General features: G+C 36.7%; 1 protein-coding gene across 1 annotated transcript in view; it reads left to right on the top strand.

Annotated features, from left to right (window-relative positions):
- Window positions 1-2,211: 2,211 nt before the first annotated feature.
- The window catches only part of tetrakcng (tetrameric potassium-selective cyclic nucleotide gated channel), a gene marked incomplete at its 5' end in the record, with an annotated part of 53,184 nt that continues 38,898 nt past the window's right edge, over window positions 2,212-16,497 (top strand). Inside the window, 11 exon segments of the mRNA NM_001081964.1 lie at window positions 2,212-2,218; window positions 2,220-2,253; window positions 2,255-2,438; window positions 8,206-8,287; window positions 9,154-9,331; window positions 11,061-11,225; window positions 12,682-12,828; window positions 13,395-13,460; window positions 13,750-13,864; window positions 14,340-14,471; window positions 14,915-15,012. Of these exon segments, the coding sequence (NP_001075433.1) occupies window positions 2,212-2,218; window positions 2,220-2,253; window positions 2,255-2,438; window positions 8,206-8,287; window positions 9,154-9,331; window positions 11,061-11,225; window positions 12,682-12,828; window positions 13,395-13,460; window positions 13,750-13,864; window positions 14,340-14,471; window positions 14,915-15,012 (1,208 nt within the window).

Raw genomic sequence — 16,497 nt, 5'->3', positions numbered from 1 at the left:
TATGGCTTCTACATCTAAGTGGTATTTAATATAGTAGTTGCAATGATCACTTATCAAAATGACGTTGCTTCAAGTATCTTCTGCGCTATCAAAGGACAGATAAGTGTAAAATAATAATAATCTGATATTGGTGATCTAAGTTTTGCTGGTATGATATTCCTAAACTGCTACCAAATTTGTCCCCGGGCTTTAACGTTGAAATGGAATACCGGCCATAAACTATAGCACCCACTCAATGTTGACGTCGTTACTTAATACATAAACAATACCATACAATACACGAAAAAGGGAATATTTAAACGACTTGTCAGTTGATTTTTGATTGAAATTCTCCTTCATTCCTTATCAAAAGAAAGAAAAGCTGGAAGAAAAAAATAAGGACGTTCAATATGTATCACAAAGATATCAACGGTGTTTTTAATTATAACTCTTACACACTGAATTGATTATCATTTATTTGTATCGCTTTATTAGCACTGAGCTGGTGATTTAGCATCGGATGCATAAGCGGGCGTCAACCATCTTCATGAATAAATTAACTTTTGAAGCCTCGTCTGGGAGATAGTACCCTGACCTTAAGACCCAGTAAAAGCCAGACGTCCCACTGTCTTTTGTATGAAGGAAAGATAACAGACATCGTCATGTGACTTGCCACCCGATGAGAGAGAAAGCAAGTCAGGGAGAGAAACAGAGAGAGAGAGGGAGAGAAGGGATGGGAGGATGTCGGGTAAGATAGAGGGAAGGACATCTGATACAAGAATCGCTATCATGACTTACCACCCGTTAAGGAAAAATGTAGGATGAGAGTGAAAAGAGAGAGAGAGAGAGTGAGAGAGAGTGAGAGGGAGAGGGAAACGGAGGGAGAGGTAGGGAGGGAGAGTCAAGGCGATGGCGTTACTAATATGCACAATGTGACATCGGTCTCTCTCTCTGTGTGTGTGTGTGCGTGTGTGAGTGTGTGTAGAGGGGGGGGGGGCGCTATTTAGAAGAAAAAAGGGTTATCGTCGGAAGAAACCTGGTAACATTAAACAGCAAATTAAGACATCGCTATCATGACTTACCACCCGGTCAGGAAAAATGTAAGATGACAGTGATAAAGAGAGGAAGAGAGAGGAAGAGAGAGAGGGAAACGGAGGGAGAGAGAGAGAGGGAGAGTCAAGGCGATAGCGTTACTAATATTTCACAATGGGGCATTGGTGTGTGCGTGTGTGTGTGGGGCGCTATTTAGAAGAAGAAACTCCAACAAAATAAGACAAACCTTGTAACATTATTGTATTAAGCACATGCTATTACAAGGTCTTGAAAAATAAGATCGCAGTAACATCGTATACACTGTGGTGGGGTTATACCACTTAACCGTTTTAATCTGTTGAGAAATATAAAGGCATATTTACTTCTACACAGAGTTAAAATCCTTCTGGCTCTCAACACCTATATCTACTCATCGTAGTATGAGTCTCACTACATTCGTCAAAGCTGAATGTTGTATGCAGGGTGACTTTCCCCCATCCATAGCGGGGGTGCAATGAGTGCGTATCCGGGCCGTTAGAACAGAATGGCGTTCTTGAGGCGAGAGAATTGATTATACATCCTGAGCTGTGGAGCACTTGTGGCCCTGACGATATAAAAGTGACATTAATCCGACGCTGAAACATCCTTCTTTTCTCGCCCGCCACGAGAGACTCGGAATTGGATGACAAAAACTGATAGGGAAGAGTGAATGACGGTGCTAGAGTGTGAGAAGTGTGAGAAAGAGAGAGAGAGAGAGAGAGAGAAAGAGCGCGCGTGGAAAAGAAGATTATGGTGATTTGTGCTAAAAATGTTTAAAAGAGTATGAAGTTTGAGGGGTATAACAAACACGTTCAAAGTATAGCTTTATTCTTTCATATATAGTTAATACATTCACTTTTTTAAATCATAATCATAATTATTTAAATCATAATCATAATTATTGTTTACATATTTGTAGATGTTTTTTTTCACTAACTTAAATCTATCGTTAGAGCCTTCAGAATACATTATATTATCTTATTTTTTATCGTTTTTTAAGGATAATCCTATTATTACTAAACTTGCATTAAATACGTAAGAGAGCGAGATGAAAGTATCAATTAAACGATAACAGCATATGGAATAATGACATTATTTAAAATATATATATATACAATAATTAATGGCCTTAACGATTTAACACTCAACCCTAACCCTAATTCCGTTTCTTTTAATAATGCGTTCCGTTTTTCTTTCCTCAACAGACAGCCGCGAATCAAAGTTGGGATCCAACACGGCCCTACTGAGAACACTCAAGTACACGATTGTAGCAGCAATGGTGATCCATTTAACGGCCTGTGGATGGTATTACTTAGCTTGTACAGGATGGCACGGTAATGAGACACCTGTCTGTCAGAACGACTCCTGGGCGTTATCCTTCAACTTTGGTAAGATTGGATTTTAAAGAGTAATAAAAATAATAATGATAATATATTCATTTGTAAAGCTCAATAACTATGTGAATATATTCTACTGCGCTGCAAGAGCTCGTAAAGGCTGTGTTATACTTCTACTTCTACGACGATACTCAGCAGGATCCATAAGTCAGGATGCAGTGCTGAGGAATAAACTATCTAGTTCTCGGTCTAGAACGGGTATACATACTACATGAACAAGTGAGGTTTAAGTCTTAATTTAAAGTTTTCTAGTGACGGACCTTTCCTTATTTTTTGTGGTAATCTATACCATTGCTATTCCATAGTAATGTTGTAATAAGTAGGACAACTTGTCCTGTTTTCTCGCCTTCTCTCTTTCCTCTTTTCTTTCTGTTCCCGCTTTCATTTCATTTTTTTTAAAGACTTTCGTGTGAGCATAGGATTAGGGTGCACGTATACTTGTGTACCTGTGCAAATGGTTCAACGTGCCCTTTTTCAGACATTTAATTGTCATATACTCATTTCTTGAAATCGTGGAAAGAAAAAATTAGTGGGAGGGGGGGGGGGAAGTTTTCATATCCAAACCTCTTTCGTCCTACATGTACTTGCGATATGATACATTAAATACCCTTTTATTCAGGGGGGGGGGCAATATCTAAATGATTGTTCCAAGTGGAAGTGATCGGTTTGAACGAAGACATTATTAGAGCAGATAACAGTCATAAAGGGGTCTTAAAACGATTTCTGGGAAAAGTCATGAACCAAATTGGCCTCATAAAATGGTTACTATTAAAAAGATGATAGACAGTCATCACTTCACTTTATTTGTATGCTATTGAGAGAGAGAGAGAGAGAGTGAGAGAAACGAAATAAACGTGCTCTTGTGGGCCCGTATCTTGCTCTCTCCCTCTCTCTCTCTCTGTATCTCGTTTTTCGAGCTAACCCTCCCAATCCACTCTACGAAATGTCATGTGTCACATACTGTCATTCAGAAATGGCGGAGAAAATCCCCCAAGTATTTATTTACTCCCATCGCTCTCTGTCGCAATATCTTCTCGCACTATGCGGACCGGTGATGTATTGCTCTGGGGAATGTTTATTTGCTGTTCAGAACAGATAGGGATGAAAATAGGAGGGGAGCTAGATAGATGAAGAGAGAAAGAGAGAAACAGAGAGAGAGAGAGAGAGAAACAGACATACAAATAAAGGGCAGGGGTGAAGGTGCCTTCCAAATAGGGAAAGGTTAGACAAAATTGTAAGTACGTTGTTACTGGGCTAATTATTCATGACTGACTTTCGTGAGGATGGCGTAGCAGTCTATGGTAAAGTCATGAAAGGAAGAGAAATGTTTAGAAAACCACAACCTGTTACGATGTGGAGGAGCTTTAAAGTCTATTTTACTTTGCCCCTTGCGATCCCGTCTATAACTTCTTTAACTGCTACAGCTCATCCTGCTATTAAAGTAATACAGCACAACAAAGCCATTGGCAACACTACATCAGCAAACAGTACTACAAAAGTACTACTACTACTAATTATTATTATTATATTACTGCTGCTGCTGTTGCTAAACTATCACTGCTATAACTCCTACTACTGCTATAATTCTACTAATGTCCTACAATAACAACTACTACCACTCTACTACTACTACACCACTACTACGACTATTGTCCATGCTAATAGTTCTACATCTACTGATGATGATGTAGGGTCACACGTACTAAATAACAGAATAAACCATGTCTACTAATTGGTAAGAATAAAACACCTGAACCTTCAAATTACACAGCAACAACCAATACTACATAATTGGGATCTTCCTCCGCCAGTACTTACTACAGAAATACCCGTTGGACGCTGCGTCTGTTTTGGCAATAAATCCCGACATTTACTGGACGATTTAACTCATTTGACTCGGCTAAACACGGTTATTGGTTTTGAGAGAGAAGAGGGAACAAAACAGCTTTCTGAGAAAATATACGTATAGTATACTTGTACTGGAAAGCTTAATGTGATTTAGACATTTGACTGCCGTCTTAATAAATAAATCACATGGTAAAAGAGTGTTCTGTTCTCCGTATATAATGTTAAGACAATGGAACACGCTTGGAATGAAAAGCACCATAACTAATTAGATAATCGAAAAAAAAGTATAGTTTATATATAATGATATATTTCGACACTGCCCCAGCCCTTTCTCTTCTCTCGTTCATGTCCACTTTTTTTTCCCTCATATTATTTTGTGCCGGTAATTTTACGGCAACAAAATTGAGGATGTTTGGCTCTTAATGGAAATATATATAAACTTTTCACCTATATACAAGCTCACATTTTAGGTGACCTGCTTTTTATGTACGATGATTTAAGAAAACGTCAGGAATCTCTGTCGTGTGAAAATAAATTTCAACCCGCGAAAAGTGTGAAGAGGCTACAATAATATTATTACCGATATAATGTTCGGAAGATATTTGTGTTTCAAGATGTTACCATCTACAGTACACGGAGCTTGCACCGAGCCGTTACATGATGTAGAGGTGAAAAACAAGCCATAAATCGTTGTAGTCATCAGCAGTTTCCTAGAATTAACATGCCCATTAATTTCTTCGGAGAACGCCGGGTGATAAATCGAGGGTAGCATCCTTCACTGTAAGCAATCGAGCTCAGTGTGTGATGCATCACGATATTCATCATCTGTCCTGTAGGCTACCAAGATTGCTTGACAGTACCGAGAATTCGAAGCTAATAATTTGCAAGTGCAAGTTGTGACTCAAGTTGAACAAATATATACATTTAAACTATATTTATAATATTGATCGAGGGAGAAGACGTAGGAGGATAATAATAATAATAATAATAATAATAATAATAATGATTTTAATTACAAGAACAAGAAGAAGAAAAGGACGACGACGAATAAGAAGAATTAGAAGTAATAGAAGAAGAAAAGAAAGAATAGGAATAAGAAGGATTTACTCCCCCAAAAATGGAAAGCTGCCTAATAAGCTGATCCAAATATGCCACAGGGGTCCTTTGATTGAATGCGGTCTCCATCTGATTGAAAAGAAGTCGTGCAAATCATAGAATTCCACTTGTCTTTTCTTAAATAAGTGATTGCATCGTGCAAAACTGCCATCGCCTCTTTCGAATTAACTCCAGCACATGGGACAACATATCGAGTGTCTACGAGCATCTGCGGGCACATTCGTTATTTTGGCGGTCAATTTAGGGAACAAAAGTGCATTCGATATTAGGTCGACCCCGTTCTCTCTCTCGGTGTCGTCTGCTAAAACGTCAAAGATGAATTCCCAGGACACCGCACTCTGTCCTTAAAATGGACGAATGTTGATGACATTTATCAGGCACAATTGGAGTACATTTGCATCTGAAAATGATAAATCACATGGATGAGAAAAGAACAGTCGTCCTGTTTACTTCGCCGAAATGAAATGAGGACCAGGATAAAGTGCTAATCAAGTTTTTGTGTTTCGCATTTGTTTTTTCCAGGAAGGCAAAGCTTTGGAATTAATAATGGTTTCTTGTTCCATTACTTTCACTTCTGTAGCTAAACAAAATTTCTATTTCTCTTTTTTCGTATTACGCTTCCCACGAAATAGCGAAACAAAATAAGGGAACGACTTTGACACAATTTAGAATTTCTCTGTACATATATTTGTGGTCGAATCGGGCAATCAACACTCATACAAAAATGTGATTATTATTGTTGTTTAATAGGTGTTGAGTCGTTCCAGACTCCTGGTGAGCCCATGAACGTACCGTCTCCAAGCTACTCTGTCCTGAGCAAAGCACATCTCTCTTAATCTCCCTTAATGACGTTCCTATCCATAGCTGTCATTTCAAAGGGTGAAAAAAGAACATTACATGATTAACAAATCACATGATACCATTTCCTTTTCCTCCTGAAAAATATGCTGAACCCCTATGAAGGTATTTTAAACAGACACACACAAGCAAACACACCCCAAAATCAAAACAAAACAAAAACAAAACAGCACCAAAAACAGCCAATGAAATAAGCATACATTATGAAGGGAAATTTGTCAAAGGTATACCAGACTCCCACATTATGAAAATATTAGTCAACTCATTGCATAAACACAAACTCAACGAACTTATTTCCCCCATGAGATCTGAGTAATGAATTATAAACTTGTCATCTATGGCCTTGTCATAACATTTGTATATCTGGGAAGTAAAAAGCCTGATTAATTTCATTTTGACATCGTGTAGGCCTATGACAATATCGCGAGTAGTGGATTCTGGGAATTGATAATTAAAACGTAGAAACCCTCTCCTACGCTCTAGATGTGAATTTCAACCCGTTGCCAAGGTAACAATTGCATCGTTCCATTTTGCTCTCAAATTTCACCCAAAGTGTTCGTCTGAAGGACAGCACAGAAAATAAATTGACATTTTTCCTTCGTCTTAAATTCTGCGTTTTTTCCTCTATCCCGCGCGAAAAGTATCCACTCATACATAATATTTCCTCCCCTGCATTTCAAACGGGCATCCTGGTGATTACACTTTTTGCTCCGGGGGTGAGTTGGCATGGCAACGGTGATGACGTCATTAGGAGAGGGGGATTTCTTTCTCCTTGCCATAAAGTCGCATCTGGAAAAATGGTCATGTCCAAAATATGCTATCCTGAAGTATATGCTCGATCAAGCAGCCTTGCGTGCAAATTATATTACCTTCTAACATGTATACTGGATAATGTGGAATATATTCCATGTTAATACCCTTTGCATCATGGTGTTGGCCTGGTAGGGAGTGAACACGAGGTGTAACTCATTACAGTACAATCTTTAAAAAGTGTTAAAAGGAAGATAATGAAGAATAAAACAGAAACTGGCCCATCTTATCAAATTTACAAGAATTCGATCACGTTTTCCCCCGATGTATGAAATTCAATTTGGTTCTTCATTACCCCATTTTTACTTGCATAAATATGTCTGTTTATTTCTGTTATTTATTTTCCGTTCGTGTGATACATTTTGAAGCATTCATCCATACTTTAAAGAAAAAAGAAAGTCCCAACGAATATCAAAGAATGGGCTTTCGAATGGTTGTCTTCCCTATTTCAAGACGGCACAGCTATATATTTTCCAACGATGAAAGCTGTTCATTATCATTTATTTTCTTTTAAATGTTTGGTCTTGAGTAAACATTGTAAATTTCGTTTCATTATCACGACAGCTTTTTTTCAATACAAAAGCAGGTTAAAGCCATGTTAACCTTCTTCAGTAAGATCAAACAAAACTAAACATATAACATACAGTAAGTTGTACTCTACAAAAGTGTTTGGGAAAAATCAAGCATATTTCGGCAATGTCATATCCATCATGGATACAGTTTGCCAATTATGATTAGCAAAATCCGAAATGGGAGTATGATTGCCGAACTGATATTCGGACACATTATAACCCCAATACATGCACACAGTTAACAACTAAATTATTCACACCCCTAGTAAATTTGATGTTTTTTTTCTTTGTATTTCGTAACTCAAGAATGAAAGATGGACTGTTTAAATATTGTTAGATCACATTCTCCACGAACAAAGATCGGGATAAATCGTATTTCTACATACTTAAATAATTACAAAAATTAGCTACGGTAAGAACAATTTAGTTACCTTTATACATGTACATCTTTTTACCCAACATTTGATTTTTCAAATCATTTTCTCAACATATTATACTATTTCCATGTAAATTTTATATACTAATTTCCAATATTCCTTGATATATTTTTGCAGGCCAAGACTTGGACGAAGCATCAACTGGAGATTCATACGTCATTTCACTGTACTGGTCTGTCGCGACTGCTACATCTACTGGGTTAGTACTATTACAAATATGTCTCTCTTATCCTAAATATAAAGTTAGAAATTGCCTTTATTTTTACACATCTTCGGTAATGAAAGACATGTCTGCAAAAGAGCGAAATGTGTCCCGTACGAAATATGAAATTTCTCCATGTATCTCTTTAAATAAAAAATGCCTACTGTCTTGTAGGAAAAACTTTATTTCAAATGGTCATATATATGGGGAAAAATGGGGACAAAAAAATCGCGCAAGACGCAATAAACTAAATCGACCTCCTGCAAAATCTAATTTGTCATAATCATTTACAATGTTTTAAAACTAATTAGTACAACACAATTAGGGTAAAATATATCATGATTGATTCTTATCAAAAAAGGTTAACTCAATTTCATTTGAAGATGATCTCTTTATTGAGTGAAATATTCTAGAATTTGGTCTTGATCCCTTTCTATCTTGCAGATTGTCCCATCAGTTGCGCAAAAAAGTCGTAATGATAATGATTAACACATGTTGTTGAGTGCAATTATCATCACTTTTTAGAAGTTAATTTCTTCCTTGTCTGTGACCCATTCTAATTTGGTGATGTAAGTGCTGCGAATGAGAAGGAGAAGTGTTTTTCAGTTATCGCCATGTTGCTCGGTATCTTGTTAAACAGTTATTTCCCCCATTTCTCTTCTTCTCTCATCTGTTCAAATATGGGGATATAAGCGCTGTGAATCAGGAGCAGAAGTGGTTAATATCGATCTTTGCCATTTTGCTTGGTATCTTGTACAAGCATTTGCATTTTCTTATTCAAGGTGAATTTTGTTCAATCTCCCTAACATTGTGTGTACCTGTACTAAGTTCTCTCCCTTTCTCTTGTTCCTTCACCCGCTCAGATATGGTGATATAAGCGCTGTGAATGAGAAGGAGAAATGGTTTTCAATCTTCGCCATGTTGCTCGGTATCGTCGTTTTCTTCGGCATGATCCTGGGCGGTATGGCATCCATGTTGACCAACTTTGACGCACAGAGGGCGCGCTACACACATCGCTTCAACGTTATCAAGGATTCACTTGTAAGAAAACATTTTTTGATTCATAAAAGATTTGTAGAATTCCCCCAAGGTGTTTTACCTCTTAACTTTTACGATCTCACGAGAAATACCTCACCATCAAACAATAAGGTTGTACACTCAAATATCGGCGATTTCATATACTAGATAACCAACACAAATAATCAAGGTTCATTGGCCTGTAATTGTTTGGGTACACACAAAACACACACAACATACAAATGTCAAAGGGAGTGGACAACTCTCCTAAGCGGTAATAATCAACGTACAAATTACAGTGATCACCTGAAAAACAGGAGCAATTAATCTTCTGTATATAAAACAAAAGCAACACAATAATGAATGGGATCGTCAAAAGGGAATACGAAACTTACCTCTATTTTAATCACCTGCACGATTAAATGATATATGCGGATATACAATCATACATCAACAAAGACCGAACAGTAAAAGGATCATCAAATCATTCAGCAAAGCGTTACAAAATAAATAGCTCAAACCAAATCAGCATCGAGGTCAGGAATGATGATCCTGACGAGGGCGACGATGAGGGCGGTGCTGTCGGTGGGAAATAGATGATGACGGCCATGATGATGACGATGATGTTGTTGAAGATGATCAGTAAGCAAATTCTCCGGCAGAGGTGCGGGGACAAAGTCGTTCAGTCCTTTTCGGACAAAAATTAAACCGGCACGATGTACAATCGCACAGTTAAAGATGTGTGTACCAAAAATCCGACTCACGCTCACGTGGTGAGAAGAGCCCAATGCCCCAATGCAATCACCACCGCAGCGTGATTGGTTGAAATTTAAGTAAAATACGCGTATACAATTAACATGCGAGCATACGCGCTGTACGTAACAATGGAAAATCTACATCACAAAAGAATATATTAACGAACCAGACAAAACCGGTTTGAACATGTCTGCAAAGCCAGACAGGCGGAGAGGAAATTTACCACGCATTATAGAATGTAGGTCTTCGTAGTCGCCATTTTTAAAATGACAAAGCAATACATATCAAACATGTAAACATCAATGCATAAAACTTGTATAACGTTATTACACATCCGAAAACAAGGTATAATTTCAGTAAAAGTTAAACATCGTGACATATGGTCTCTACCGATTAGTAATTTATGGTCCACAAATCCTGAAAATTCCTTTCCTTCATCATTTATGTAAGCAGTGCTCTCTTTTATGTTTCTCTGCTCTTCATATTATAGCATATCATGACAAAACCTGAAATATATGTCTAGAGTATGGTACATCATTGTCTAAAGTATGATACATCAAAGTAAAACAAGCTTTAACATCTTCAATAGATAACAATATATCTCAAAGTAGGGTACTACAAATACTAGTACTATTAATAGATACATAAAAAAAATATATATTAATTTAATTAAAAAAATACCCCCCCCCCCCCCCTTTAGAGATCAAGTAACTCGATCCAAATAATAAGAAACGTTATGTACGCTGTTTCAAATAATGTTTGCTAATGATATTTTTAAAAAAAAAGGGACATAACTTTAAAAGCTTTTAAAAACATATTTTACAGATTTATTCGTAATAATATTTTCCATAGAATCATTCCCTCCTTTTATGTTAATCCTTGCAAAAGTATTGGTGATGTCAACCACTGTGTAATGATCATACACGACAGCAAGAACAACAGAAATGCACCTGTCACTTCCCTATCACCTTTGCACCTCTTCATGTTGACCTTACAGAAGGACCAAAGTGTTCCCGAGGACCTTCAGAAACAAGTGATAGGTTACTACGAGTACCTGTGGGTCAGGAAGAAAGGTGTGACCGACGACAGTCTTATCAATGCTCTGCCTCTCACCTTCCATGCTGAAGTCTCTCTCAGTGGAAACAAGTACATTCTAGACAAGGTAAGGTCATGTCAGGGGTCATGTCAAAGGTCAAGTCAGTGTCACCATGTGTTGCTTTTGAAAGTGTATTCGCCATTTGTGATCAATGATGCTTGACCTTATCAATGCTCTTCCCCCGACCTTTCATGCTAATTTCTTTTTTATTAGAAGTAAGTAAATTCTAGACAAGGTAAGGTCATGTCAGGGGTCATTTCAGGGTAAGAATTAATGAGTGTTCATCCTATGGCAATGGAAAATTAAGAAGGGGTACAACCAGCTCATGTCTCGTTTTAAAACCAAGGTAGCATACCGTAAGTGCACAATATATTATGTACTCGTCCTTGTGTTTTTGTGTCCATCAAGATCAAATATTGTCCAACAGCCTTGAGGAAAAAAATAAGATGACTTCCTTTTTTGGTTGCTTCTTTCCCCCTCCTTTCCCCTCTTTCACACAATTCTTGATCCAAAGGCCTGTCCTTTCTGATCTAAAAATAACCTGCAATGAGTTATGATATCGTAAACAATTCTGTCATTTGCAGGTAGAATTTAGATTTTTAATAAACTGGGATGATATATACTGTGCGCATTTGTTTAGTATATGCTAGAGTCTTAAGAAATTCCATATCCATGTTTTCACCCCTCTCAATATTGGTCACTCCTGCTATTATAAATGCAGGCAAAACTCCTCCTCATATGTAAAAAAAAATCCAGCCTATATTATTTAGCTTCTTTAAAGATAGGACAGTGAACAAACAGTTGCTAATTAGAATTGAGTTCGGCCTGACAAAATGCAAACACCTGCAGGGGTGCAGGTGGCTTGTTTGGCACATTGTTGGGCGAGTTTATTCTCGACATTCCGCCTGCATTAATAGTGTCTCAGGGCAATTAATACCTGAACGCTCACTGAATTACTGATTTAGGTCGTTTCACTAAGAATCTGTGTTACTATTTTGCCTTAATTTTGTTAACTAAAATGGTTTCTTATTTTCCTTATATGTAAGAGAAGAACGTGTGTGCGGGCAAGCAATGAATCCAATGACCGGTGTAATAGTATATTTGTAAAGCGCTTAGAGACATTCGTATTAAGCGCTGTATAAAAATTAAATATCATTATTATTATTATTACTCCTGAATTTGTATTGAAAGAAGAAGAACGATTTTCATTAACGATACGCAAGAACTCAAATATAGTCTTTGCGACTGCTTTTTTTGCTTCATCATCACAGATGTGCCGTGTGCAGATGGACATCTAACCAGACTATGAAGCAAACGGTATAGGGTTCAAATCGCTTTCATGGCTGTTATGTCCTCTGGCAAGAAATTAACGTCCATTTGCCATGGAACCCTGTCATAAAGTGTTGTGTCTTCTGGGAATTTTTTTTTAATGTGGCTAAACTGATTAAAGGAAACATGTTATGATAATGTCATAGTATCATCACGAAACGTTATGAATGTGTTTTATTTTGAATGTTTTCAGGCGCCCATGTTCCAAGGGCTGAGTGACGGGTTTCTGCGCATGCTCTCTCTGGAGATCAAACCATCGCTGTATCTGCCGCGGCAAAAAATAGCTGGAAGAAACGAGATTTGCCACGACATGTACTTCATACAGAGAGGAGAGATCGAGGTAAAGCAGACTTACATATGCACATTAGGAATTGGAATGGGGGTAGAAAAACAGCAAAGGGGAGGAATGGAAGAGAAATAGAATTTAGAGAAAATGAAATAGAGGCATGCGTGTGCTCTACAAATGATAGTGGATTGAAGAAAAAAGAATAATTTAAGAAAAGGGAAAGGGTGTGGTAAAAATAGTGAAACGTTTACTAAATTGATGGTTATGTCAAAATGGTACTTCTTAGATGACTCTAAAGACATTACAGTACTTTGGTTGATTTTGGAACATGACAAATTATAATCTTAAAATGTTTGATTTATTCAGAGACATCATATAAACCAATATATATATATATATAGAGAGAGAGAAAGAGAGAGAGAGAGAGAAGAAGAGACAGAGATAGAAAGACACAGGGAGAGACATAGTGTGTGAGTGACAGATAGACAGGAGAGAGAGAGAGAGAGAGGGAGATGGTGCTGGGATACAGATATGGGAAGAGAGACAAACAATTCATAACATTTCACAAGGGTTCTTGTAATTACATGATATTTCATTCCCCCCCCCCCCCTCCCCTGCAGGTCCTATCAGCTGATGATGACGACACACCCATTGCTAGGCTCAACCATGGGAAACTATTTGGAGAAGTAAGCCATGTCTTTCATTTGTATCCATTAAGTCTATATGATTATGTTTTACCTTGGATGTTATTTCTTGTTTTGTTTTGTTTTGGTAATTGGGAATATAGATAGCTACTAAAACTTCCTCACAACTTTTAAACATGTATATATGTTGATATATTCTCTTTTTTAATGTTAAAACATAAAACAAAGCCTTAAAAATATACATAAGTTAATAGTTGTTTATGTTTTGAGTCTAGCCTCTTCCTTATGCTGTGTTAATGACTACTTTATTTTCACTTACTTCGTGGTACAGGTTAGTCTTATCTTCAGCATGCCCCGAACAAACACCATCAGAGCCGCTGCTCACTGCGACCTGCTAGTCTTGGACAAGGGTGACTTACAAAATGTCCTCCTTCACTACCCTGAAGGTAAGTAGGGCTTATTCACACATGCCAGGGTAAACCACTTTTACATGTGCGTACTTGACCATACTGCACTTCACATTTGTGTATCTTATAACTGACATATAGGCGCAAAGCTTTATTGTTCATCCCCACTCGCCAATCGTTTACTGAGTCGTTCACACTTAATCCGTGGAGGTTTTTTTTTTTTTTACTGTGGCTTATGTGAACGAGCCTTATTAGTTGGTTCATCTTATACATTTGTTTAGTTTAAAGAATCCACATTCAAATAGCTGTCTTGCCCGGGATATGATAACAAATTAGAGCTACATGTAACTAGACAAACTACTAATGAATGATGTGCATTTCAAAATGTACAGCCCTCCAATTCCAATTGAACTTCATCAACATAATCACAAATCAAGTGAAATATTTAATGAATTACCCAAGTATTTATTATATTTTCCTTGGACTTATGTTTTTTCTCCTTTAATATCTTTAGTCGCCAAGAAGTTGCAGGATATCGCGGATCAACGTTGCGATGCAGCGGGTCTTCTAGAGGAGCGCGTCCGAGCCGGTGAAGGCATCATTCCTGCCTCAAAAAGCCTCTCAAGACATGGAAACCCACAAAACAGTAAGTAGGATAACGTGGAAGTCTTTAGCTTGGATGCTGATATCATACAAAGAGGGTATAAGGCCCTGTTTTTAGAAAGTTTTTATCAATGACTGTTATAAGCTTGACATTGTATTGGCTGAGAGCAAATTTGTCATAGAAATATAGCATTTATTATTGGTAACAAGTTTAATAAAATATGGCGCTGAGCCTAGTATTTTAAAGCGATATGATTGTTTCAAATCGATTGCAAGTTGATGTTAATTGTAATCATATACCCAACAGATAGGAAATTGGAAATCAGTGATTGAGGGGCGGGTTGTATATTGATGAGGAACAATTGCAACTTTTTGGAAGACAGGGCCCAGGAGATGACGATGTTTTACAAATGGTAACGAGACCATACTGAAATATGAAGTTGTAGATATAGTTCTCAAGATGTAAATCCTTTTCTATTTTATCAGAACATGACTCGGCCTATCCACTCAACTCGTACGAAGCATTTGACATGGAAGACGTAGAATCGGAATGGGTAACTGTACACAGGGGATCCGTCGTGATGGTAAGTATAAATAGCCAATGGCATCGTTCCTTTCATCGACCTTATGATAGAGCACAATACTTTAAACCAATCAGATTGGGCCTTTACAAACATTCAACATATTTAATTTAATGGCAATAAAAGCTGCATTAAAAGAGTTTGAAATATTTTTAAAAGGTGTGATATTCTGCAATCTACTTTGAATGTAGCCTAAATTTTTTAATTTTCAAATTCCGATGGAGCAAAAGAGAATTATATTTTCCAAATTGTGACAGAAAAAAAAAGATAATGAAAAGTTATATGGCGTTTTGGGATTGTTTTTCTTCATAAGTGTCAGCCATTGGCATAACAAATTGGCAAGTGTGAAATATCATAGTACACCATTCACCGGTGCAACTTTTTATTACAACGAGAACAGTGATAACAACCAATAATTTACATGTATACTGTTTAAACAAAAAGATGAATGAAAAATCAGGAACCCTTCCCGGCGTTGATAAGATCATTGATTTTTCTTAAGATACTACACAAATAAGACTTTGGCAAAAGTTGTCATTTGAATATATATTTGCCCATAATCTATGCAAATGGTTGATATTTAATGGGTTTTGTTAATTCATCATTTAAATTGATATTTTACCTACTATGTTTCGTAAGGTCTATTATTCAAAACTCATTTTGAAAATGTTCTGTACTTTTAGTTCCTACTCACATTATCATTTATGCATGAGTCTTATTAAAATACTACTAACATAGAACCATACAGTAGAAATATGATAACATTTGCTTAATCTTTGCTTCATATCATGCAGAACATTCAGGATGAGAAGTAGAATTCACATTGATTTTAATAAGTCAATCATTTAGTGATATTAATAACACTGTCTTGTTTTGTTTAAAATCATTATTAGACCAGTTTGCAGATTCATTGTGCTAATATTCCGTCGAATAACAATACAAGAAATAGGAGAATATCTAATATCACTCATTTGCTGTATATTTTCCCAGATTTAATCCGCATACATCTCCTTGTAATGCATATATATAATATTATTATGTGCTAAACAAAAGAAAACAAAATACAAAATTGTTTTTGTTGTTTTTCTTAATCTACTATTTACCTTTAGCGTTGCAGTATTGTCTAATTTGCGTTTTTATATCTAACGAAAGAACAACCTAGAAGTGTGAGCTATGTAACAGCATGACTATGAATATATTAACAATTTCCCCCCCATTCTTTCATTTTTAATGCCATATTTCAGCTTTTTATGGCACAAACCTCATGAAACTATGAAAACGACATTAAATCCTCTCCCTTAAATAGAATAACACTTCCCATACACTTACTAACATGTACTTTCTAACCCAGTGGCGTAGCAGGTACATGTATTAAAGGGTACTCTTATTGTGAGTTGAGTGAATGGGAAATTGTTTCAGAGTTGCAGGAAATTCAATTCAGTTCAATTTAGTGAAATATCAATAATTTGAACATGCAACTATAACAAT

The sequence above is a fragment of the Strongylocentrotus purpuratus genome, unplaced genomic scaffold, assembly GCF_000002235.5.
Source record: "Strongylocentrotus purpuratus isolate Spur 01 unplaced genomic scaffold, Spur_5.0 spur5_scaffold_20, whole genome shotgun sequence".
Lineage (NCBI taxonomy): Eukaryota > Metazoa > Echinodermata > Echinoidea > Camarodonta > Strongylocentrotidae > Strongylocentrotus > Strongylocentrotus purpuratus.
Note: the sequence above shows the minus strand (reverse complement) of the source record. Positions and strands in the feature narration are given on the sequence as shown.